The 24,871-nt window shown below is 42.3% G+C and overlaps 1 protein-coding gene across 1 annotated transcript; it reads left to right on the top strand.

Annotated features, from left to right (window-relative positions):
• The first annotated feature begins 1,577 nt into the window (after nucleotides 1–1,577).
• Nucleotides 1,578–23,624, top strand: LOC149281440 (ATP-binding cassette sub-family G member 1-like). The gene is made up of 15 exons (XM_089499263.1): nucleotides 1,578–1,619; nucleotides 5,186–5,429; nucleotides 14,210–14,327; nucleotides 15,396–15,528; nucleotides 16,140–16,190; nucleotides 16,423–16,568; nucleotides 17,007–17,130; nucleotides 17,533–17,647; nucleotides 19,503–19,654; nucleotides 20,133–20,234; nucleotides 20,338–20,506; nucleotides 21,535–21,635; nucleotides 21,844–22,002; nucleotides 22,939–23,057; nucleotides 23,396–23,624. The coding sequence occupies exons 1-15, from the start codon at nucleotides 1,578–1,580 to the stop codon at nucleotides 23,622–23,624; spliced, it is 2,004 nt and encodes a 667-aa protein (XP_089355389.1).
• The last annotated feature ends 1,247 nt before the right edge of the window (nucleotides 23,625–24,871 follow it).

Here is a 24,871-nt window from a genome sequence, read left to right as displayed (position 1 = left end):
CCTAACGGTGCTCCCATGGTGCGAGGTGGGGCTCTAATACATACATATTATAATCTGTTAACACCGTTGCATAGATTTATATACTGCACCGATTTGGGAGATGTGGTGGATCCGCTTTTCATTGCTGTTCGTTGGATGAAGCTGTGAAATAGTTGCTGCGCTCTTTTGTGTTGTGTTTGTACGGCTGGTGTTTCTCCAGGCAGCCGGTAATCATTTATTCGCACAGATAATGAACAATTAATCTCCTAAATAGATATATTAGATCAGTACAGTGCCGGATGGTAGCGTGAGGCTCACATGTGCGCAGTCATTATCTTTGTGAGTTTTTATTTGTTAATTCATTATAGCGGTGACTTGGCAGGACAGTCATACCTGGGTCGTCTTGTACACACACACGCACGCACACACACGCCGTGCAAATGCCTGATCTGTATCTCGTCTTAGATTCAAGAGCCGTATGCCTACCCCATGCATGTTTAAATCCCCTCACTGTATTAACCGCTACCACTTCTGCTGGGAGGCTGTTCCACTTATATACCACCCTTACATTCTGACCCTCTAGTTTTAGCTTATGGCATCTCGTTCTATAATTTTTCCTTTTTTGCTACTCTTTGTAGGGATCCTTGAGTATTTTTACCAGGGGTCCCTAGGCCGATGCTCGCAGACACACCTCCCTACCTCTCAATACACAGCTCTCCTCCTGCCGGGGGAGGCTATTGTACCGTACAGCAAGCTCCCGTTACCCGACGAGCGCAGCTACCTCATCCTGGCTACAGTAGCCTGCACCGTGTAGCTACTACTACTTGCCCTGTGGTGGAGACTGCAGAGGTGGCGGAGAAAGTAAGGAGACATTCCTAGAGAGAGTGTGAATGAGAGTGTGTGTGAGTGCGTGAATGAGAGAGTGTGTGAGTACAAGTCAAATCTAAATTAACATTCGGAGCTCTTCGCTTTGTTTTCATTAGTTTCGTTATCGGGATTCCCAGGAATTGGTCTACCTCCCGGCAGCCTGCTCCAGCACTAGCCCGACGGACACTCTGAGGTGGGGGTGTAAGAAGACCCACTTTCCATTGATTCCAGCGGGAGCACTTCCCTGCCACTGGAGCGCTGGCTTGGAACATTAGAACATGGAGCGGGCCCTGCAGCTTCTCCTCACAGTATCTATTTGATTTGTAGGTAAAATTAATACATAAGAACCTATACCTATAGGTGCATTGGTAGGGCCTATGGACCAGGGTAAAGCGATAAGAACACTGCCGGCATTGCAGAGAAAATGACACTTGAAGGAGGTGCCAAGGAGACAGGAAGAAGCTTCTCCCGGGAGGCCCGAGCTGGCAGCGGGCCAGAGCCACAGGCGGGACGGAGAGGAACAACAAGAGCACGTTTACCTGCATGGGAAAGCCCGCCCATCAACTCCCCGGCAGCCAATCGCCTTTGAGTATTGCGGTGACGTACAGGCCGCTGTGTAGTGCGCTTCGGAGCGGCGCTGTGGCTAGCCGCACAGGGACAGAGAGCAGTGAGCGGGCGGTAATTCAGCACCACCGGCAATAGACAGCGCACCGAGCCCAGCGGCACCGGGGATGGCCTGCCTGGCCGCGGCGTTTACCGTGGGCAACAATTTGGTGAGTCCTGCGTGTGGCGTCTGTGAGGAGCGGTCGCTGCTCTCTGTATAATAACTTTTCCCCTGACCGGGAGTGAGGGGTTAAAGCTGGTTTGTACCGAAACAGTCAACGGCGTTAAGATCAGCTGTGTACCGGGGCACTGATACGGGACTGCTCGTTATATCCCTATCGGCCTGTCAATCATCTGTCTATCCATCTATCTATATCTCTTTCTCTCTATATCTATCTATCGATCTATACGTCTTTCTCTCGATTCTCTCTCTATCTATAAATACACATATGTCTACTTATCTGTTTTTCTCTTCATCTATTTCTTTCTCTCTCATCTATCCGCCTATGTTTCTCTTTTTATTCTCTCTCTCAGAGGATGAATCGTGCCGGGCACTGAAGAGTTAATGACTTTTTGGGCTTGTAATTGATGTTGACAAACGTGACAACATTAACTCTTGCCGCGCTGGGTTTTGCATGAGTGCCCAATCAGCTAAACAAATAGAGTGCCCTACCCCAGCACTGAGGGGGTTAAAAAAATGAGACTGAAACACATTGCAAATATCTTCACACCCAGCAGAGTGCGCGTGTTAGGGGTTAAATTTCCCCCCATGAGAAATACCTTATCTAATATAGGCATGCTATTCGTTCTATACATTTTTCTGTATTTATGGTTAATTTGTATATTCTTTCCCCTTCTTTAATTTTGATAAACAGAACATTATTTTAATTGGGATTATGCCCCATTTGCCCCAGCCAGCGGGGGGGGGGGTATTTTGCATCTGTTTTTAGGACCAGTGCTGATTGTGACCGATAGTTACCTCTCTATCTGAGCTCGGGGGAAGCTGGATTACTGGATTTTCTGAGCATGCGCAGTTCCAGCTCAATGCATCCTATGACCGCTTATCAGTTTTGGTACCAAATATACAGCCTCCCGAGCTCTGTATACAATATGCTGCTTGATAATAGCTCCAGAAAAACATCACATCGAGATATTTCAGGAAAAGATTACTGTGATATAATGGACAGAAATCTGGGTTTTAGAACCTAGAAATGCTTTATTTATTTATTTATTTATTTATTTATTATTATTATTTTATTATTATTAATTGTTTTTATAATTATTATTACTGCTAAATATTTTAGCAATTTGCAATTAAACTAAACAAATTTATTATTTGATATTTTCTCTTCCGAAGCCCTTTGTGTGAATGTGGAAAAGCAGGTTTACCCCCTCCCTATCTGTATAACAAATGATGTCATAGCAGAAGCACCAAACAAGTCAGTCGGGAGTATAGAGATATAAAATAGAATTTGAGACAGAGAAGAAGCACTCAGCCCGTCTAGATTCAGGAGCCATATGCCTATCCCGTCCATCTCTAAATTCCTGCAGTGTATTGGTCACTACCACTTCTGCTGGGAGCCTGATCCAATTATCTACCATCTTCTTGATGATTTACCCTTGTATCTATATCTCACGTGATTGATCATTTTAGAGAACTTTGTGAGATGTCCCTTCCTAAAATATGGATGTCACGGCGACAAATGCAGTAGGTCTATTGAGATGAGTTTGATTTGTTGGTGTTAAGAGCGTCAGATCATAAAAAAGGCTTACCCTGTATCAGGGCAAAGTGCGTTAGATATCTTAATGGGAAATCAATGGGAGACTCAATTGAAATCTTTTTTATATCCAGCAAGTGCTAAATATGTCCGGCTTGGAGGAGAAAAGAGAGAGAGAGAGACAGGGATAGGAGAGAAACATTTAAATAGGTGTTTAAAAAGTACAGGAGGAAGGTTTATTTCCAAGGAAGAGGAATGTTAGGACAAGAGGTCGTGATCTAAACCCGTTAACGACAATTGATGTGCCGGCATGTCATGGGGTTAAATGAGCTTGGAAAGCCATCAGTGATATCGAGACATTCAGCAATAACAAAAACAACTTGCCGGGCCGCCATGTGATCTCGCGTTAGCCATAACACTGCGAGCGTTGGCTGGAGTGGTGTAAAACGCGCCGCCACTGGAAACGTGTTCTCTGGAAGGATGAATCGCGCTTCGCTATCCGGAAGTCTGACGGGCGAGTCTGGCGGATGCCGGGAGAACGCTCATTCTGACGCAGAGGGCTCTAATTCCTGACTGTTGGACTAGGCCATTCCTTGACTGCGAGTTTCTCTTCATCACCGGTGCGGCGCGTTGGCTTTGATATTTGCTGCTTCTAGTTGGCTGACTCTGCTTGTTTGGGGAAGACCCCTTTCTATTCCAGCATGACCCCAAGCTCCGTAAAGACATGGTTGGATGAGTTTGGAGTGGAAGAAGTTGACCGGCCGCACAGAGCCCGACCTCAACCCCACCGAACACCTTTTGGATGAACTGAAACAGAGATTGTGAGGCACCTCATCCAACATCAGTGTCTGACCTCACAAATGCTCTACTGGATGAATGGGCAAAAATTCCAACAGAAACCCCCAAAATCTCATGGAAATCCTCCCCAGAAGAGTGGAAGCCGTTATAGCTGCATAGGGGGGGACCAACTTCATATTAGCGCCGATGGGTTTGGAATAGGATGTCCAAGAAGCTCGTATAGGTGAACTTTAAAGCATAATAGACAGAGTTCAGTAGTCTTATAGGTTATAATTATGGAAATTTTCTTAATGGTCCGGCTTCTATGTCTTTTCCCTGGGGGTTTAGCCCATGCTTTGTTCTTATATAAATGACAGTATGCTTAGAAGAACTGGTTCTGGAACATTTTTTGTATCACTTGGCAGCATGGTTGGTTGGCAAATTTCAATAGACCCAGAAATATGAACCTTTTTGTTATGATTTATCGCTAAGATTTGTTTTTACCGCTAATAATATGGTCCGTTCCCTTTTTTGTGTGTGTGCCTTGGCGAGCGATCTGATATCTAGGACTCCCAACTCCCAACCAGTATGTTATGGTTGATATCCCTGCTTGAATGCAGGTGACGCAATAAAGTGCATCTCGATAATAAGACAGACTTGGGTAACTAAGTGAGTAACGCAGAATGGCATCACATGATGGGATATTTAAAGAGTCTCAGGGTCGGCTTGTTTAGAATGTTCCCAGATATGCAGATTTCCATAAGATTTGAGGATGCTTTATAAATGTCAGAGGCTGGTTCAGTAAACAGCGAGTGAAACCTGAGTTGCGGTGAGATTTCAACTCACGAGTCCACCATTGATGGCCCTTTGACCATGAGTTGACCCCGTGGAGTTGACCTTGCGTGAAATGGCATGAATGGAATCTAAGGATGAATCTTCTGAATTCACGTCTGAGGACCACGTTAGTTTGGCCTCATCAAAGTCACACCGGTTTCTCTTAAAACGGGTTTAATTTTTATTAATTAGTTCTAAAATAGGTTTTTGTGGAACTATTATATATCTGATGGGGGGGAAAGCATCCTTGTACAGTAGACCGAGGAGCTCTCGTAGAAGTTGATACATTAATTGTATGAAAAGGATCTCAGACTTTCCAAAAAAATGCCATATAACGTATTCTTTTTCCCGTTTTATTTATTTTATTTGCTAATGTTTATAAAGACCCTTCTTGCTTCTGGTTCCAGAATGCCAATATCCCGTCATCGGCGATGGCGGATCCCAAGTCGGTGTGCGTGTCCCTGGACGAGGTGGTCTCCAACTGCCCCGGGAACCAAGACACTCCGTTGCTGAATGGACACTTAAAAAAAGTTGATAACCACCTCACTGAAGCTCAGCGTTTATCTTCGTTGCCCAGGAGGCCGGCCGTCAATATCGACTTCAAGGATCTTTCGTTTTCTATTCCAGAAGGACCTTGGTGGAAAAAGAAAGGTAAAAAAAAAAATCATGAAGCTCCTAATAAAACTTGGTGGGGTTGAAAACAATCTATTGACACGGCCGTTATTTATAGGGTAAAATCTTTCTATTTCTGGAGTTATTAAACCTCTAATAAGTGAGAAGACTACGTATTAGTGATATAAATATGTATAAATTATGTGTGTGGAGGACGCCTAGATTTGACTTATTACACGAGAGGTGAATTCAGGTCCCAGCGTTCTACATTCCGTCTCCCGATATTTGGAGTATTTTTAGAAATCATCTTCTGAAAGTTACAGGCTGGGAGGATATTTTTTTAATTAGCCGGTGACTGGATCTAGTCTTACCAGTTAATCCAGTATAGACTTCCTTTTGGTGACAGGTTCCTGCGGCCATTAAGGGTGATGAATCACATATATAAACTTCAACGTCCATCGCTTCTTTTTGTCTGGGAGAAACGTTGACACGTGAAGGGAAGAGTGGTGGCTCAAGCGTGTCACTGTGACTCCGCGTGTATGACATCATATGACACTTAATGTGTTTTTAAAACACTCAGCAGTAGAATAGGACTGGCTAAAGTTCCAGCCGTCGTTGGACGCCCGTGACTGTTGGGGCATTTACCGCCCAGCCGATCTACCAAAGCGTCAATATCCATACAGAGCTATCATATCTGCGAGGGGTCTGGTTAATAGCAGAATGGGGGTCTGGATCATTCCCAGGCAATAAATAAATAATAAATAAATCCCTAATTTAAGAATGGCTTTCAATTTGGACCCACTTATTAGAAAAATAATTTGATTGTAGGCTGGGGTATTCCCAAACCTGGTATATCAGTAGACCCTTAGTCCTTAATCCCTTGGGTGGACTCCATCCTACCAGCAGCTGGTGAAGAGGGTATCAGACCCCACGTCTTTATGGCTGGAAACACAGCCAGAGGTTTGGATCTCCTAGCTTCGTGACAGGCAGGCATGCTGCTTTGGGTTGACATTGATTAAAGCTGCTGTTCCACTTATATAAATGACAGTGTGCTTAGAAGGTCCGGACGATCTTCTGTCTGAGGGCTCGTTCACATAAAAACAACACAGAATGTTCTAAAAAGCTTTTCCTGTGGCAACAACGTATCAGTGCCTGCTTTTGTGTCAGGACAATTGGGTTTCGGGCATTCAGCAGTACCGGGATCGTCTCTAAAGCGGCATTCAGTTATAAGCATTATAATCAGAAGAGGAGGTTAAATAGCACTTTAAGAGCAGCCGGGTTCATGCAAGGACATACAGAATATCTTATGTGTGTGTAAACCGCAAGCGCTGGCGTTTGATACCCGAAGCCAATGGAAATGGCACTTTAGCCGCCCTCTGTTTTAGTCTTTATGTTCCGCCAAATGCCGGGATCCGGGGATCAAGTGAAACGAAGAAGCGACAAATAAAACATAAAAACCTGATTTTAGACAAAGAAAAGCATACAACAATTTATAAAATGATATTTATAAAAAAATATATATATTAAATAAACTAATGGTCAGTTGACTCATAGCAAGCTGGTTTGTTTCTATTTTTTTTTGTGTTTTACTTTATTTTTGTTTAAATTGTAGATTAATTAATGTTCTGGGTGGAAAAAAAAAACCCCAAACACAGTGCTATTAATGTCTGGGAGCTCTCTGTATGTTACCAAGAGACTCCAGAAATAAGAGCTGATTACTGAACCTTCAGGAGCGCTATTATTGCAATTTATTATTATTTATTGTTTAATATAGCGCCATCATATTCCGTAGCGGTTGAAAAAAAATCTTTGACTAATCCGTATCTTCCAACCAACGGAGGCCTTTTGTTTATCTAGATGAGTAAGAGAAAGAAAAAGACTTTTTGCTCACCAAGACTGCTGTGATGTAATAAATAGAGGAGGGGCTTTGGAAGAATGACGTTGCTAAGCAGCACTAGTATCTCAATAAACCCTTTAATGCCGTTTTTAAGTGACGGGGAGCGTTGGGGATAGAAATCAAATGGCAGACAAGTTTCTCTTACTCCTCTTTACACAATGGAGCACTAACCTGGGGATATTTTATCAGGCACACTAGGTGGAACAGAACCTTTAATTATGAAATAATAATAATAAAAATAATAATAAATTATATATATATATATATATATATATAATATTGCAAGATCTTCTGGTTGATCCAGTGATTCCTCCAGAATATTTTTAACACATTTACTTGTTTCTGGATATGTTGTGTCGTTGATGTGTATTTAATATCCTTTAATACCCCACAGCTGGAGATCATGTAAGGTTCCGAGACGTGTCTGAGGTCAGCTTTACCATACTGAATTATCTGGCAATTAAAGCGTCTAATCCCGATCATTGTGAAATACAGAGCTGCTCTGATCAAAGGCATATTAGCGCGCTGGTGATGTTATCATACGCATGGATACATATTCCATGTACCCGATCTCTACATTAAAGTGGCAGTGTACACATCTCCTCTAATTTTAGTGTACGCTCCGTGTAGTAGCTTTGCACATAATACAAAAATGATCATTTTTAATGTATTCGTACCGATCGCGTGATTGAGAGGGTTGTAGCTAAGTGGAACAGCTTTCCGGCAGAAATGGTAGAGGTTAATCCCGATAGGCATTATAAACATGCACGGGATAGGCATTTGGCATGCGCAGCATTCTCCGGTGACTGGGAAAACGGGATTAAAATGGCAAAATTGGGACTGTCCCCGGCAGTTGGGAGGCATGGGGCTAGTTTGCTGGATTTTTGTTGCCCGAACCTGATTCAGTCCAGCAAAATTCAGATTTTGACAGCAGATTATTAGAAAGAAAAATAGGTCACAATAATACCAACTTGTGTATAATAATAAAAATAATAATTTATTCTTATTATGTTAATGAACCAGGAGCTTTATTTATATATATATATATATATATAAAGGAAGCAATCAGTAGAAACCTTCCATTTGTTTCCATGGCGATTGCTCCATTTTGCAATGTTAAGATTAACCTCGCCTGCTCAGCACAGACCTACCTGTTAAAAGGTGCCTTCAGTACATGCAAGAGTTAACTAAATAACGTCCCGGTCCTTTTTACGCAGCTGTAAAAAGTTCCGTTTATGAATGCCCTCGGGGTCAGCCCTATCGGAAATTCTTACTCACACAGAAATAAAATAATCATTTTCTATTTAAAAAAAAAAGTCGAAAAAAATTAAATATTCGACACAATGTATATTATTTGTAAAAAAAAAAAAGTTTTTATGGTGTTATTATTAGACGCACATAGTACCGTATAGTAGAAAAAAATACCCTTAAAGGAAAAAACATTGTCCCTATTGCAAAACCTGTGGTATATTGTAAAAAGATATATAAATCATAATGTGCGCCCGAAAATTAAAATTCCAAATAGAATTAAGAGAGATTTTCTTACTGGGGAGATTTTCAATTCAAATTCTTATTTATCTTTCTTATGGAAAATTTCTAAACCACCATAGAATAATTTTTATTCATCAAATATATATATATATATTGCAGAGACGAGCATCATACGTTATAAACTGGTTATTTCTGTAATATTTTCCACAATATATATATTTCTTTGAGAAATGCTTGAATTATTTGATGCGGCGAGAGTTTGGATTTTTTTCCTTTACTCGGTAAACGCGCTTTATGGGGGATAAAGGGAATTATTGGGAAATATTTGTATCATTAAATGAAATTAAATAAAAAAAAATAGGATCGTGCCCTATATAAATCGGTAATCCGCGGCAGAGCAGGCTGAAGTCGCATGCGCAGGAGCACTGCAGCATCCCTTACTTCTGTACAGTACGTCTACCTGGTTACTTTTGGTCATTGCACTGGAGTAACCTCGAATCAGGACGCTCCGTGGCAGGGAGAGGCTCCCATTGGCTGGCGGCGGCCGTGTTGCTACCGGGGGAAAATGACACCCGTACACCGTTCCGACGTGCGCATTATGCAGCGTCGCGCCCCGTGCCTGCAGCGGCCCTCGTATGCTAAATGGCGTTTGCAAATTTAGAACGCCGTGTCCGTTGGCATCGGCCGTGCGGCTCGTGAGGCGGGCAGATTGACCTGCTGCGCCTGGTCCCGGGATTTAACCCCTTCAGCCGGTCGCTGATGGGAATGCGGAGGATTAGTTGATCTGTCGATGTGTGAAGGGTTAATTGCACACGTCGGTGAATAATAATAGGGTATAATATAGGTTATTATATAGGTGTTTGAATGGTGTAAAGCTCTCCGCTCGGCTGCTTTCAAACAAGGTGGGGGGAGGGAGAGCCGGTGAATCGGGACGGAGAGAGAAAGCAGTTGGGGGGGTAAAAGGGTCTTTTGGGTTGTATGGTGTGAAGGGAGCGGCGGGTAAGGAGCGCGATGCAGGGACCGTGAGATGCTCCGACGATGTGGAAACAGCGCATCGGCCCCATTCGGCCCCCATCTAGTCCGACCGTTTCTCCTGCTGTAAAGACTCAGACCTTAATCAGTCGTTGATCTCGTCTTAGATTCAGGAGCCGTATGTCTATCCCATGGATGTTTAATACCCTCACTGTATTACCCTCTACCACTTCTGCTGGGAGGCTGTTCCACTTATCTACTACCCTATCAGTACAGCAAAACTTCTTCCTTCTGAGGTAGGCTGTGTAGCACTGAAACGGTTTATCAGGCCCCGCTAACTGTATAAATCAAATACGGTGAAATAAAGTTCCTTCTTTGCAGTGACAGCGGGGCTGTTTAGAGAAGGGGTAACTAGGAGGGTAGGGGCAGCAGGTTATTGCTGTTGGATGGACCCCTTTTTAGTGAGTAGATCCCCACTTAAATCAGGAAAATGACTGAAATGCGGCACGTCACATGATTAGACAGCCCCAGAGCGCCGCACCGTCACTCTCACTATATGCCGCCGCCTGCCTCCTGTCTTTTTAGCTAAAGCGATGATGTCATGGCTGCAGCGGGTCCCGCAATAAATGCACCGCAGTGTGCGGCAGGTCGGGATATGGAATGTGGCAGAAGAGAAACATCGGACTGCCTGTTAGAGGCGGTCGTTTTAATCAGAGCGAGACGTCTTCATGTCTTGCATTTCCCTTAATGTGTTAATCTCTACCACTTCTGCTGGGAAGCTGTTCCACTTAACCACCGATCACTCTGTAAAGTAGAATAAGTTACAAATAAAACCACACTAGGATATTAAGCCCCGAAAAATGAGGGTCCATGTTGTACCAATCAATACATTTAAAAGTTAAAGGGCATTCATAGCTGCTAACAGTCCTGAATGTTCCCAGAATCAGGCTGGAAATTGCGCAACATGCCCATGGAACCAGAAACTAGGTGGCTGCTTGGGGGGGGGGGGGGTAACGCTTCCCAGATTTTCTCAGGAGGGGGCCGGGCTGCCAGCAGATCCCCTTAGGACCCCTTCTCAGCCCATCATTATGCTAATCCCCCGAGGAGCCGTCCATGTTACCTGCCATGACGAATCAAGGCAGAGGTAGTGACGCAAAGGAGCTCAGCCTCCCCCGTTAAGTACACAGATTATCACATAATAAAGGGACTTCAGAGGTTTCTCTCGGGTTTTGCCGCTTCTCACACCCTGGTGCTGCCGTACTTAATTTATTACTTGTTCTATTTAATGTGCTAACTGTTATAAAAAATGTGCAACTCATTTCATCCGATCTGCTTTGTGACCTACTTCCTACTTCTCCTTTATTCCCTAGCGAGTTACCCATTATTTAAGCGTGAAACTGTTTTTTTTTCCCCTCTCCAAACGCTTTTCTTTTGTTTTTAAAGGAAAACTGACATTCACACAAAACCTTTACTGCCCACCTAGTTTACTAAAGGTAGAATGCCAGAAGTTATGGCGGGAGTTGTAGATTCGGAGCATTTGCCATGGAAACCACGTAGGAGTTGTAAATTTGTAGCATTCACTATGGAAACCAAACGGGAGTTCCTGATTTGGAGCACCCCCCGTGGAAACCATTGGAATCTTCCCGCTAGTTTGTGGAACACTGTAGTGCGCCAGAAAATGGATGGGGGAGGAGCCAAGCTCCTCAGGGGAGTATACCTCTTGGAAAGGGATGGGCTAGAAACTAAGCTCCCCCTTAAAACCGTGAGTGCATTAATGGCATAAGCCAGGCGTTGCCGCATGTATCCCCCCCCCCGTAACAACACGCTAATGGACGGGATCTGCCACACGAGGGGCAATTAAAGTACATAGAAGGTTCCATTAAGCTAAGGCCCACTGGCCATTTACTGAATGTAAATAGTTATATGTAATTATTTTTATATATATATATATTTATTTTTTTTTATTTTTTTTTACAAAATGTAAAATATAAAAAAAAAAATAACAATAAAAAGACGTTTTGTGACTCATTTGAAACTGACATTTTTCTGTTAAAAATTAACCTGTAGGTTTTATTTGTTTACTCATAATACTTGGTCATTCTTTTATTCCTAAAGCCTTGTATTCCTTACATTCCTTATGCGGAAATTCTACATGTGTGACGTATACATGATTTTGAGTGGGGGAGGGATTTGTGTCCAAGATAGAATCATCGCCTTTAAATGAGGTATGGTTTTATTTAACAGTTTAGTGAATAAACCCCATTGTCTTCTCTTCTCCATAAACCATTGGAGACATCCTAATAAGCTATATATATATATATATATATATATATTTTAACCCAATTAAATACAACATATAATTTGTAACGATGTCCTGATCCTCTGAAATCTCCTTAAATAAATGTATAGTTTTTATTGTGTGATATAAGTCAGCGGCCCCAGCCGGGGGTTATGGATTCGGCTGTTCGGTGACAACATCGTTCCATCCACAGATTTAATGGCATTGAACCTTTCAATGGATAATGGAAAATAATGCGTAGGGCGAGGGAGTGTGTGTGTGTGTTTAAGGTGCAACTAGCTTATTTTAAAGACATGACACTTAACCCCTGCCTAGCAACGTCCATGTTTTTAACTAAAAGACGGGACTGAAATAGGACTTGTACATGCGCAGCCTTAGGTACCGTTTGAAACCAATCGTATGGGGTTGCAAGTAGTGCAAGGATTTATGAATCCGATGTATCTGTAAAGTATTGGGGCGAAACATGAACCAGGATTCCTCCAGTGCCTCTGCCTGGGGGCTAAACACAGGGTGGGGGCAATTAGATGAAATACATCTGGTTACTGGTCATTGGTTAGATTTTATTCTGACGATGAGACCTCTGAGATCCTGGTCACGTAGGAGAGACTTTATGTTCCGACGCGCCGTTCTAATCACACCTGGGAACTCTCTGGTTTGACCCGGAGTCTCCGGGTGAAGTTCTGCTTCCCTGAGTCTCCGGGTAACTTTCTACTTTCTCTGGGCGGAGGAGTGGTGTTTGGCCACTCCTACTTCTTTTCCATTAAAGATTGTTGGGGATAGCTCCACCTCTGCTCGTGACTAGCCCAACCCCTACTTCTGGCTAGTCCTACCCTTTCACAAAGCCACTCCCCTAGAAGAGGGAGGGCTCTGGGTAGTTTATTCTCAGGTCTGCTCGTAAGTGTATACGAATGTAATAGAAAAAATATAGATTTCCGGCTGTTTCTATACACATTATTGGGGATTTTAGGGCTGTAGAACCCTGCAATACCCTCATACCCAGCAAACATTCTGAGCTCCTAGAAAAGACGAGCATCAGGGGAGGAAAGAGGGGCAGATAGATTTGGGTTCCATAAAATGCTTTTTTGGGTTCATTTCACTAGTTTTATTTTCTGCTGTGCTGTATTGCGGAAGCAGCCATCTTGTACCCCGTAGCATAGTTAGAGTACAGGAAGTGGGGTACCACTTCCTGCCGGGGCTGGCAGAGGGACTACAGGTCTCAATCTGACGATCTATCTGCAAGTCTGCGACCCTAACGGCCCCAAGCGGGCCACCTGCAGACCGTTAAAAACGCGGCTTGCAGCAGCCCTTAAAGTACCAGGCAAGCCCCGTCATCCGCTAGCCTGGCAGTGTCAGCAACCGGCCCACTGGACATTTGCCAAGTGATGGGCATCCTGAGCCTTTCTGTACTTAAAAACAGAATTAAAATATTAATTAAAAAAAAGAGAATTAAAAACTGATTAAAAACAGAATAAAAAAATGAATAAAAACATAATTAAAATATGAATTAAAAAAAGAGAATTAAAAACTGAATAAAAACAGAATAAAAAAATGAATAAAAACAGAATAAAAAAATGAATAAAAACAGAATTAAAAACTGAATAAAAAAAACAGTAAAAAACTGAATGAAAAAAAAAATAATTAAAAAATCCCAGAATTTCAAAAATAACAGTTTGCAGTCCTGGAATAAGTAAAGTAACAGTTCTCCTTTAAGCCACACTATATATATTTTTATATATATATATATATATATATATATACACTGTATATATATATATATATATATATATATATATATATATATAACTCTGTTGTAAATGTCGATCTGTACTATTACAATCCTTTTACCAAACAACTTAATATTTGTCATAAATAAACAGAATTTACAATATTCTGTCCCGGCAGACACCTCATTTAATTTCCTTATTTTTATATTTTTATTGCGCGCTTTTGATTGTAGAATTTATGCAATATTAGAAGAAAAAATGTGTTTTTATTTTTCAGTGATTGTCAGAAATTGCCGTTATTCGGTTGTAATTGAAAATAACTGCATTATTTTCTATGTTGATCGTCTCTTTGGGGGGAGGGGAATCGCCCTATATTTATTTTATTAAAGTTCCGAACATTTTTTTTCTAAACATTTTAATTACTTTTCTTCTTCAGGATACAAAACTTTGCTGAAGGGAATCTCCGGCAAATTCAGCTGCGGGGAACTTGTTGCTATCATGGGGCCCTCCGGGGCCGGGAAGTCGACGCTCATGAATATACTGGCTGGATACAGGTAACGGGGCAAATGATGGTAGATAAAGGGACACTGACCACCATAACAAATAGCGTCAGTAAGTGCTAGCTGCTCGCCGTATACCGCAGTCCATTTTTCTGTTGAATGCTCCCACCTTAATCAGCCCTTGGTTTAATTCCCTCCTCTGCTGGGAGGCTGTTCTACTCAACTACCGCCCTCTCAGTAACGTAAAACTTCCTTACATTACATCTAAGCCTCTAGTTTTAGATTGTGGCCCTTTGTTCCAACATTCCTTGAAATAAACTTCTCTCCTGTACTTTAATTCCCTTTAAGTATTTAAACGTCTCTCTCCCATCTCCCTCTCTCTTCTCTCCTCCAAGCCGGACATATTAAGATCCCATCAGTCCCTCCTGGTCCATGTTTAATCTGCTTCTAGAGCAGAATGTGTATGTGGAGGACGAAATGATGCTGACACGAGACGGCTGCTAACATATAATAAAGGAATCCTCTATTTAGGCCAGGGGTTCTCAAACTGCGGCCCTCCAGCTGCTGCAGGACTACATCTCCCATAATGCTCCTTCAGCTAAGGGGCTGGCTGAGGAGTATGGGAGATGTAGTCCTGCAGCAGCTGGAGGGCCGCAGTTTGAGAACCCCTGATTTAGGCGAATAAAGTATTCATGAATATTACGTTTACCGACTCACCGCGAGGAGTTACAATGTAACCCAGCAGAGCCGCTTTAACTCATATTTACACATTCAGAGTGTCCTGGCGTGGAAATAAGCGCGTGCCGGGGTAAAAGCCGACAGCACCATTTAACTCATTGTTCCGGATCTTTGTTCTGGATCGGATATTACAGATGGAACCCTCGATAGAATTGATAATAAATATTTATATCGCAGAGGTTTTTTTTTTACAGCGCAGTAAATTGACATTTTACTCATAGTATGGGGGGGCACATTGAGTTCTCGATTGATGCCTTAAGACCCTAGGCAAATTCTAGTTTAACCCCCCAGGAAGCAAAAAGTTGATGGCTTACCCGGCTATGATGTATGACGATTGTGTTTTCTTGTATGACATCCAGAAGTCACGCTGTTTGTATCTTTCAGAGAGACGGGCATGAAGGGAGAAGTCCTTATCAACGGTCAGCCTCGCGACTTGAGGTCATTCCGCAAGGTGTCCTGTTACATCATGCAAGATGACATGCTTTTCCCGCACTTGACCGTTCAGGAGGCCATGATGGTACGGCTAACGAGACAATGGGGAGCTCGTCTTTTCCCGGCTGGTGAAAAAGATCTGTAGTCGGGTTCTCACGTGCATGAAGTTGGTGTCCGGCGATCGGGTCTCACCTGGCATGTGCCGGGAGTCTGGCCCGTTCCTCTAGAGATCTAGAGACCTAGTTCTATACACTTATATCCTAAGGAATACGTAAGGAAGGAATAGAGCAACTAGCACCGGATCACTAGCACCTAGGACTAGTACTAGTCCAGTTCCCAATGATGAAGCAGGAAGCTGCAGCAGCAGCAGAGAGGTTTTATCTGCTAAAGTATAACAGAAAAGTCCAGCAGGGAAGCCGAGTGCACATAATATGCAGTCATTTGTGTAAGAAGCGGAAGAAATACTTGGAATTATGAAGGCAGAGACCGGTGGCCTTGACCTTAAGGATCGTGTTAATCGTCCCATGAATAGGACCTCTAGTAGGGTCTTCAGAGCTTTAGACAGTAAAGCGTTAAACGCAGGAACCTGGGAGGTCATCTGTGTATAAACCGGAATAATCACTGTTCATTTGATGTGTGCCGGAGAGGTCACCGGAATCGTGCGATTAAAACGTGCACTTTTTTGTTGCTTTTTAGGTTTCTGCACATTTGAAGCTTCAGGAGAAGGACGAAGGCCGGCGAGAAATGGTAAGACGGAGATATTGAGCGAAGTTAAATCCTACTGCTTGTGGGGACGCTGAAGCTGGCGATCCTACATAAGATGTGGCCACCCTGTTGGGGATACCTTATAATATTATTATGGATCAAACCATGTTGGTAATTGTTGGATATAATGTGACGTCCATTGGCTCCATCTGAAGTCCAAATGCAAATAACTTACATGTGGGGCCCGCGTGAAGCCATTTATTCCTCATTTCAGGTTAAGGAGATCCTGACAGCCCTTGGTTTGTTGTCGTGTGCCGACACAAGGACTGGGAGCCTTTCTGGGGGTCAAAGGAAGCGTCTTGCCATCGCTTTGGAGCTTGTGAACAATCCACCGGTTATGTTCTTCGATGAACCAACGAGGTGGGTTATTATTGTGCGTGATAACGTTACAGGATTTATTGCACAGATTCACATTATTACGTACAGACACTGATAAGACATAAGTCCATCAAGATCAGCCAAGACATCACTAACTGGGTTGTTGAAGGCACATCAATAAACCCCTATAAGAACATGTCAAAATTGCCCTTAGGAGGGGAAAAATTTAACGACTCCATTGGCAATCAGATTAAAACCCTGGCTCAACCGCCTGTGGATTCCAGAGCTTTACAGCCCTCACCGTGAAGAATATTATTAAACGTAGAAACATAAATCAGACCCCCTTTGGCCCGTAGAGTAAAAATTCTTCCATGATTTGCCCGCGCTTTAGAGATATTTCGCAATAAACTGACGCTGGGCCATACATTCAGTCAGTTCTCCGGGTTGTGCGACTAAACCCAATCTCCTCTCTCCCGCCAGCGGCTTGGACAGCTCGTCTTGCTTCCAGGTTGTCTCCTTGATGAAGTCGTTGGCCCAAGGTGGCAGAAATATCATCTGTACCATCCACCAGCCGAGTGCCAAACTGTTTGAGCTCTTTGACCAAGTGAGTGTCCGGCCGCACGGGGCAAGATTAGAACGGCAAAAAGAAAGGAGGCGACCGAGAATTAAATGGTTAATGCCGGAAAATATAAAATAAGTAAGAGAAAATTACAACTTCTGTCCTACAAGAAGAAGGGAGACAACCTCTCGATCTATTAGGCTTGTGTCCGCAGCGTGGGTATATTGCCGTTATATTGCCCCGTGCTGGTAGGTGGCGGAGGGTATTTAACGACCACATCTACCTCCAGTATGAGGCTCCTGTTGCTACGAGGACCACACACGTGGAGTTTATCTTTCTGGCAGTGAAGAGGTTAAACGAAAGCCGTGTATATTTGTTATAGCTCTTGGCACAGAGATGCAGCGAGGGTTTTTTAAAAACTTTTGTTCTTTTTTTTCTTTCCAACAGCTTTATGTATTAAGCCAGGGACAATGCATCTACCGTGGGAAAGTGTCAAATCTCGTTCCATACTTGCGATCGCTCGGATTAAACTGCCCAACTTACCACAACCCGGCGGATTTCAGTGAGTAATCAGCCTGGCAAAACCTACCCCCCCCCCTTAACCCTCCGTTTGCCAAGTCAGTGAGCGAAAAAATGCATAGAATCTGCCGGCAGATCAGCCCTATTCGGCCCCCGTCTAGTCGCCCGTTTCTCCAGCTATAGAGACACAGACCTTAATCAGTCGTTGGTCTCGTCTTAGATTCAGCAGCCGTATCCCTACCGCATGCATGTTGAAATCCCCTCGCTGTATTAGCCTCTACCACTTCTGCCGAGAGGCTGTTCCACTTATCTACCACTGTTTTGGTACATATAAATATGTATAATAAAACCTACAGGACGTTATCCAAATATATATAATATCTCTTACGTATCTGGTTATAGGTTCATAGTTTATTCTAATGAAAGGGTAACTGGAATGTATATAGTTAAAATGAACAGATACTAGAGCCCCCTTAGCAGGACTCTGCTGGAAACACAAGACAGCTTATCCAGCAATCTTTCTATGATGGTCCTAAAGATGCATGTTTTATAGAACTAAGTGCGCTTTACATTATATTACACGTATTTATATAGCGCCAGCAGATTCCGTGGCGCTGTTACTATAGGGGGCAATGAAAATAATTAACAAAGGCAATTTAAAATGACAATATCCAGGAGAAGAGGGCCCCGAAGGTTAAAATCTATTATTAAATCTTTAATAATCATTTTATAGGAAAATATTATGAAATTAACATTAAAGTGTCTGCATTTAGTCCTTTTTTCACTTTTTTTTGTAATAAAGAGGTATCTTAAGATGGCACAAGCAAGACCTTCGGAAGGATCCTATGTAATAAATTAAATGTAATCAGGGTGTTAAGATCGAAAAGTTATTATATTACCTTACATGTATTTATATATAACATATTATATTATATTACCTTACATGTATTTATATATAACATATTATATTATATTACCTTACATGTATTTATATATAACATATTATATTATATTACCTTACATGTATTTATATATTACATATTATATTATATTACCTTACATGTATTTATATATTACATATTATATTATATTACCTTACATGTATTTATATATTACATATTATATTATATTACCTTACATGTATTTATACATTACATATTATATTATATTACCTTACATGTATTTATATATTACATATTATATTATATTACCTTACATGTATTTATATATTACATATTATATTATATTACCTTACATGTATTTATATATTACATATTATATTATATTACCTTACATGTATTTATATATTACATATTATATTATATTACCTTACATGTATTTATATATTACATATTATATTATATTACCTTACATGTATTTGTAGAGCGCCAGCGGATTCCGTGGAGCTATTACAAAAGAGGAGACTGAAAATCGCCAATAACGTTAAAATTGACAATATGCGAAATTGACAACAACATTAACACACGTTAAGGCAAACTGGCACAAAGGTTATGGAAGGATATTCAGTAATTCTTGCCCCACTCGGGGCAGATTGTTGGGCGGGTCATCCCCATGAGTGGTTGCCGAAGAATAGCCATGTACCCAATATGTGTGGTCATAGCTCGCCCCCTGGTGGTGAAACTGGAGACCACAGGAGGACGGGGCATCTCGTACCTAACGGCTCAGCAATTAATTTGTATTCAGTTTATTCCCATAATAGTCATTTCTTTACTCTCTTTAGTAATTTATTTTATCATTTATTATTTTTTCACATCATCGATCATACGGATTCATTTCTTGGTTGGTCTTCTACGCATAGGGATGCCCTTCCAACCAAACAGCGGCAGAGCATCGTTACAATGTTACCAGGCCCTCATACTGTTTATTTCATTCTCCAGTAATGGAAGTCGCATCCGGCGAGTATGGAGAGCAGAATCCGCGCCTTGTCCGAGCCGTGCAGGACAACCTGTGTGCTGACATGGACCAGAAGAGGGACCATTGTGCAGATAACGACATTAGCCCATTCATGTGGCATAAGCCGTCCGATGAGGTGCGTTTGTTTTATTTGTGACTTTTGAACTCTAACGGCTGGTGACATCGTCTGGCCTCCTTCTCCTCCTTACTGTTATTTGCATTTAAAGCGGATCCAATTTAATATTAAAAAAAACAACAACAGGGGTGTCCAACCTGCGGCCCTCCCAGCTGCTGCAGGACTCGTCAGCCAGCCCCTTAGCTGAAAGAGCATTATGGGAGATGTAGTCCTGCAGCCGCTGGTGGGGGGCCGCGGGTTGGACACCCCTGATCTATAATAATGAAAGGGATTAGTGAGGATGTTACTCCTGAAGACGGAACCGCTATGGTCTCCAAGCCTGCATGGCCTTCTATCTTCTGCCACTATAAGCTCGTACCATATATTCTCTCCTCCGGAACGAATAAGACGGGGTCATTAAAAAAGTACGATTGTGACGAGGCTACGTGATCATTTCCCAGCACGCCGAGCCGTCTGACACTATGTGTATTGCTTCCAGGACTCCTCACCTTCAGAAGGCTGCCACAGCTTCTCGGCCAGTTGCCTGACCCAGTTCTGTATTCTGTTTAAAAGGACCTGCATCAGCATCATGAGGGACTCGGTAAGTCGCTGTTAGAAGCGGCTAGCGCTTGACCTGTCTGCGTCTTGGAACCCCCGAATATCTTATACTTATGCCGCGGCCGTTACCTTTCTCCCCTGCTTAGGTGCTGACCCACTTACGGGTGACGTCACACATCGGCATCGGCATCCTAATCGGTTTGCTGTACCTGGGCATCGGGAACGAAGCCAAGAAAGTCCTCAGTAACTCAGGCTTCCTGTTCTTCTCCATGCTCTTCTTGATGTTTGCAGCCCTCATGCCGACCGTGTTGACGTGTAAGTATGACCTTGCTCGGGGGTTAGAAACATTTAATGTTTCAGAAGTCATAGTTCTAATTCTGGATCCCCCCCCACCCCCCACCATAGTCATTGTCATCCTCCCAGTTCCTAAAGCTGATATGTCTGCCCAAATCACCAAATGTATTACATTTAATGAGTTTTGTCCCGTTATGTATTGACTTCCCCTTATGGATCCTATGAGGATGAGACCCCTGAGGTCCCATATAGAACACGCTACATGTTAATCCGCACACATTCTTCTGTTAAAAAGTATCACAAACATTTTGTGGACTATGCTATATTCTAGTATTTTTAGGGGCTATAAAAGTGATGTTCTACCTACTCTGCTGAGGCTTCGGTGAGGTCAGACACAGCGATTAATGCCACACGGAGTTCCTTTTTTTTATTCTTAGATGTTTTATAATCCAATATAAGAGAACATCTTTTTCTGAGGCTTCCGTGCCATTGTTTCATCAAAGTTTTCCGTATCGTAACAATCAATATTTGCAGGACACGGTCTGGTATTTACGCGGCCAACGACAGATTTGGTTGGGACTTCAACATAGATGATGGAATTACCATTTATGTGTCATTAAATAATATAATGTATTAGATTATTATAACGTTACAATGTAACTGAGATACATGCTTATCAAGATGGTTTCAATTTTCAATGTAATGACGGCTGTGACTGTCTTGGTTTGATCACAACTGACAGCTGTGACTGTCTCTCATGTATTACTATTGGTGTTATTTGTACTTCTTATTTCTTTGAAAATTAATAAAAAACTATTAAAGTAAAAAAAAAAAAAATAATAATAAATAAATAATAATAATTAATTAATTAATAAGCGCTTTAAGACCATGTAAAAGGTCTCAAGGTCTCATCTCTATCCGAATTGACGATTGAGATTCTCCGCTCAGGTCCGTGGTCCGTTTTTGATGTTTCTAACATTGTTTCATTGAAATTCCGAAAAGATACCCCTTACAGACAAATAATGATGTGCGATTTCATCTGCCAACAGTTCCACTTGAAATGTCGGTATTCCTCAGAGAACATCTGAATTACTGGTACAGTCTGAAGGCGTATTACTTGGCTAAAACAATGGCCGACATACCCTTTCAGGTAATGCGATGTCTGGGAATAAACTTCAATTGTAGATAATACAAAATTATGTGTCTTTTTTTTTTTTTTTTTTTTTTTTTTTCGTTTTGCGATACATTTTGTTTCCGTTGAATACAAAAGTGAACGGCTGCTCTTAATAAATAAATATTTTATTTAATAAATCATTTTTTGGGCATATGCTTATGTTTGTTCTGTGTTCCGGTCATAGATCATGTTCCCGGTCGCATACTGCAGTATCGTGTACTGGATGACATCACAGCCCTCCGACGCCCTGAGATTTGTCCTGTTTGCCGCTTTGGGAACGATGACATCATTAGTGGCCCAGTCTCTGGGGCTTCTCATCGGGGCGGCTTCTACATCACTCCAGGTATATTACCAAAGAGCGTATCAATCCTACATCATTTGCTTTTGGTCCCAGGCATATATTTTAAAGGTGCGGTTCCCCTTAAAAACAAAATTGATCGTACTCTCTAGCCTTAGATTCCTTTCGATCCATTTAATCACATAATCACAGACGCCTTTAAGGTATTTTTTTCTGCTTCTATGCCATCAGCCACTCGTCACTACCTGCTTTTGTGTTATGCTTTCCCTGAAAAATTGTGGCAAAATGTGGCATGATAACAAGAATGGATTCCGGTAAAAATCTGACTGTTCTGACTAATGTGAACGAGTCAGTATAGCGAAAAAGAATTCTGGCCACGGAAAAAATATAAATGTTTCAGGTTTCAAAATGAATCAAAATCTAGTTTTAATGAATGTTTTTCTTCCATTAACAAAAATGATCGTGTGTGCTTTTAAATGTAAGAAACGTTATTCCCAAATTTATGTGTTTTTTTTTTTTATTATTGTCGTTTAATAGTAATAATCTGTTAATGCCATCGATGTATATAAGATACAATAGGAAAAAGGTCGGTTTTGGCCATATCGATATCATTTTTTATTTTTTTTTAATATTCAGCCATGTGCAGATCCTTAAAAATAATAACTTCATTTCCCTGCCACGAAACCTTACATGACGTTAATGTGGACACCTTCTAGATTGTAAGCTCTTTTGAGCAGGGTCAAAATGGTGCTATATAAAATCAATAAATAAAACCAAATAACTGCTTTATGAGTAAAACAGATATTGGGGGCTTCAGACGATAGAAGCGCTATTACAGATCAGGCAGGCGCAGGAGCCGTTGCGTATATTCTAGAGTTCATCTTACAGTTTAGGTAATTTGCTGCCGGCGTTTTTAGGGTTAAAATGACGTGAGAGTTTATATTGGCTTTATGCGCTGACTTGTTCGTTCTCTTCGTGCAGGTGGCCACGTTTGTGGGTCCTGTTACAGCCATTCCTGTGCTGTTATTTTCTGGTTTCTTCGTCAGCTTCGACACCATCCCAGGGTACTTGCAATGGATGTCGTATGCGTCCTACGTCAGGTGGGTCACACCGTCCTTCTGTGCCGCGGGTTAAAAACCTGTGCGTAGAAGTCTTAACTTCTTGGGCTCTTAGCCCAGTCTGCTCGTCAAACTCCTTATCATACAGGCGTTGGTGAACAATAGAATGGCTCAGTCTTAACGACTCAGTTGGACACTCTGTTCGTAGAGGGGAAGCATAGGACCTATAGGGATGAACGTGGAGCGATGGAGGGGTTAATGGGTGTTAAAACATATATGCATTCTTCTGCAAACGACGTGCTTTCTTCAGTGTCACTATCGGATTCTTTTTCCTTCGAGCCTCGCGTTGAAGGCCTTTATTCCGAATATCTCTTTTGCAGGTACGGCTTTGAAGGAGTCATCTTATCGATTTACGGCCTTGACAGAGAAGACCTCTTTTGTGAAAAAGACGAGACGTGCCACTTCCAGAAATCAGCGGCAATCCTTAAGGAGCTCGACGTGGAAGATGCCAAACTCTACTTAGATTTCATCATTTTGGGGATCTTCTTCGTGGCCCTCCGCCTCATAGCCTATTTTGTTCTCAAGTACAAAATCTGGGCCAAGAGGTAAAGAGAAAAAGCCGACCACGATGGCCGACAGGTGGTCTTTTTTTTTTTTTAGACACTTCCGGTGGTCTACAATCCGACGAAGCTTGCTATTGTCTCAAAGCACCTGGCAGATGCCTTGCTCTAGAGACACTATCAAGACCTAATGTTTGTGGAATGCGTTGGGTTCCTTTATTGGTTACGAAAACCCGTTGGGATTTTTTTTTCTCGGGGGGCCACCTCGTTAATGAAACTTTTCTAGATTGAACTAGGAAGAGGCAGACGGGAATCCCACAGACAGGAACTTCAGTATTGTGTTGAGAGAGTGATCGCTCGTACACTTTCTTATTTTAGAATGTGACCTCGCTTCTGGAGTTTGAAGAATAGAACGTCCTGACACTAAATAACTCACTTGCTTTAACGCGATCTTAGAGTTTGGACATCTTTTTCTGTGTTCTAATCTGGTATCCTTCCATTGTTCCTGACATAACCCGTACCTCGATGTCTCTTTGCTGACTAGACCAGAACTCCCTCCACTTCTAAAGATCTAACTGTCCAGCTAGCTGTCGTCAAAAGTCCACCGTAGTTCGCGTCCATTGTTTAATCCGGTCTCGCTTCCTCAAACCCCAAGGTAAAGGGAAGTGAGACGCGCTATTCGTGGGTTCCAAAAGCCCTTTAATGTCATTCCTCGCTCAGATTCTATAAATATCAAACTTTAAAACCTCAATAAAACAATCGCGGTCCGGACATAGAACACAGAAAGCCAGGTGAACTCACCTGAGATCATGGATTGGTAGCTCCATAGTGTGTTGGGTACCAGCGAAAAGCAGTTGGGGAGGAGTGGGACAGCAGCGCGAGAAGGAGGGACCGGTGGCATGGCCACCTGCCCACCTCAACAGAGAGCCACCTTGCTCGGCTTTACTTTGTCACGAGGGGGCCACGTGAGAGCTGCAATGGAGGTCTTCTGTTCTGTAAGAGCCCAAACCTCTACTCCTTGGTCCGGTCAGGAGAGCTACCAGGACTGTCCTGTGAAAACTGGGGTAGCTGGGTGGTACGTGCTTACCTCGCTAGTGAACTGGGAGGAAATCGAACGTCAGTGTTTAGAACTCGAGTCGACATCATAAAATAACGTGTTACCGACGTCAGCAATATTTATCAATGCGAAACCCAAGCTGTTCTGAAAATATGGAGCATTCTAACCGTTTCCACGGTGACTGCACCACATTTAGCAGAACTGCACATTTTTGCTTTGAGATATATTGCCTTTTATTT

Source organism: Sceloporus occidentalis, unplaced genomic scaffold, assembly GCF_023333645.1.
Source record: "Sceloporus occidentalis isolate IW3139 unplaced genomic scaffold, rSceOcc1.0.p SCAF_132, whole genome shotgun sequence".
Lineage (NCBI taxonomy): Eukaryota > Metazoa > Chordata > Lepidosauria > Squamata > Phrynosomatidae > Sceloporus > Sceloporus occidentalis.
Note: the sequence above shows the minus strand (reverse complement) of the source record. Positions and strands in the feature narration are given on the sequence as shown.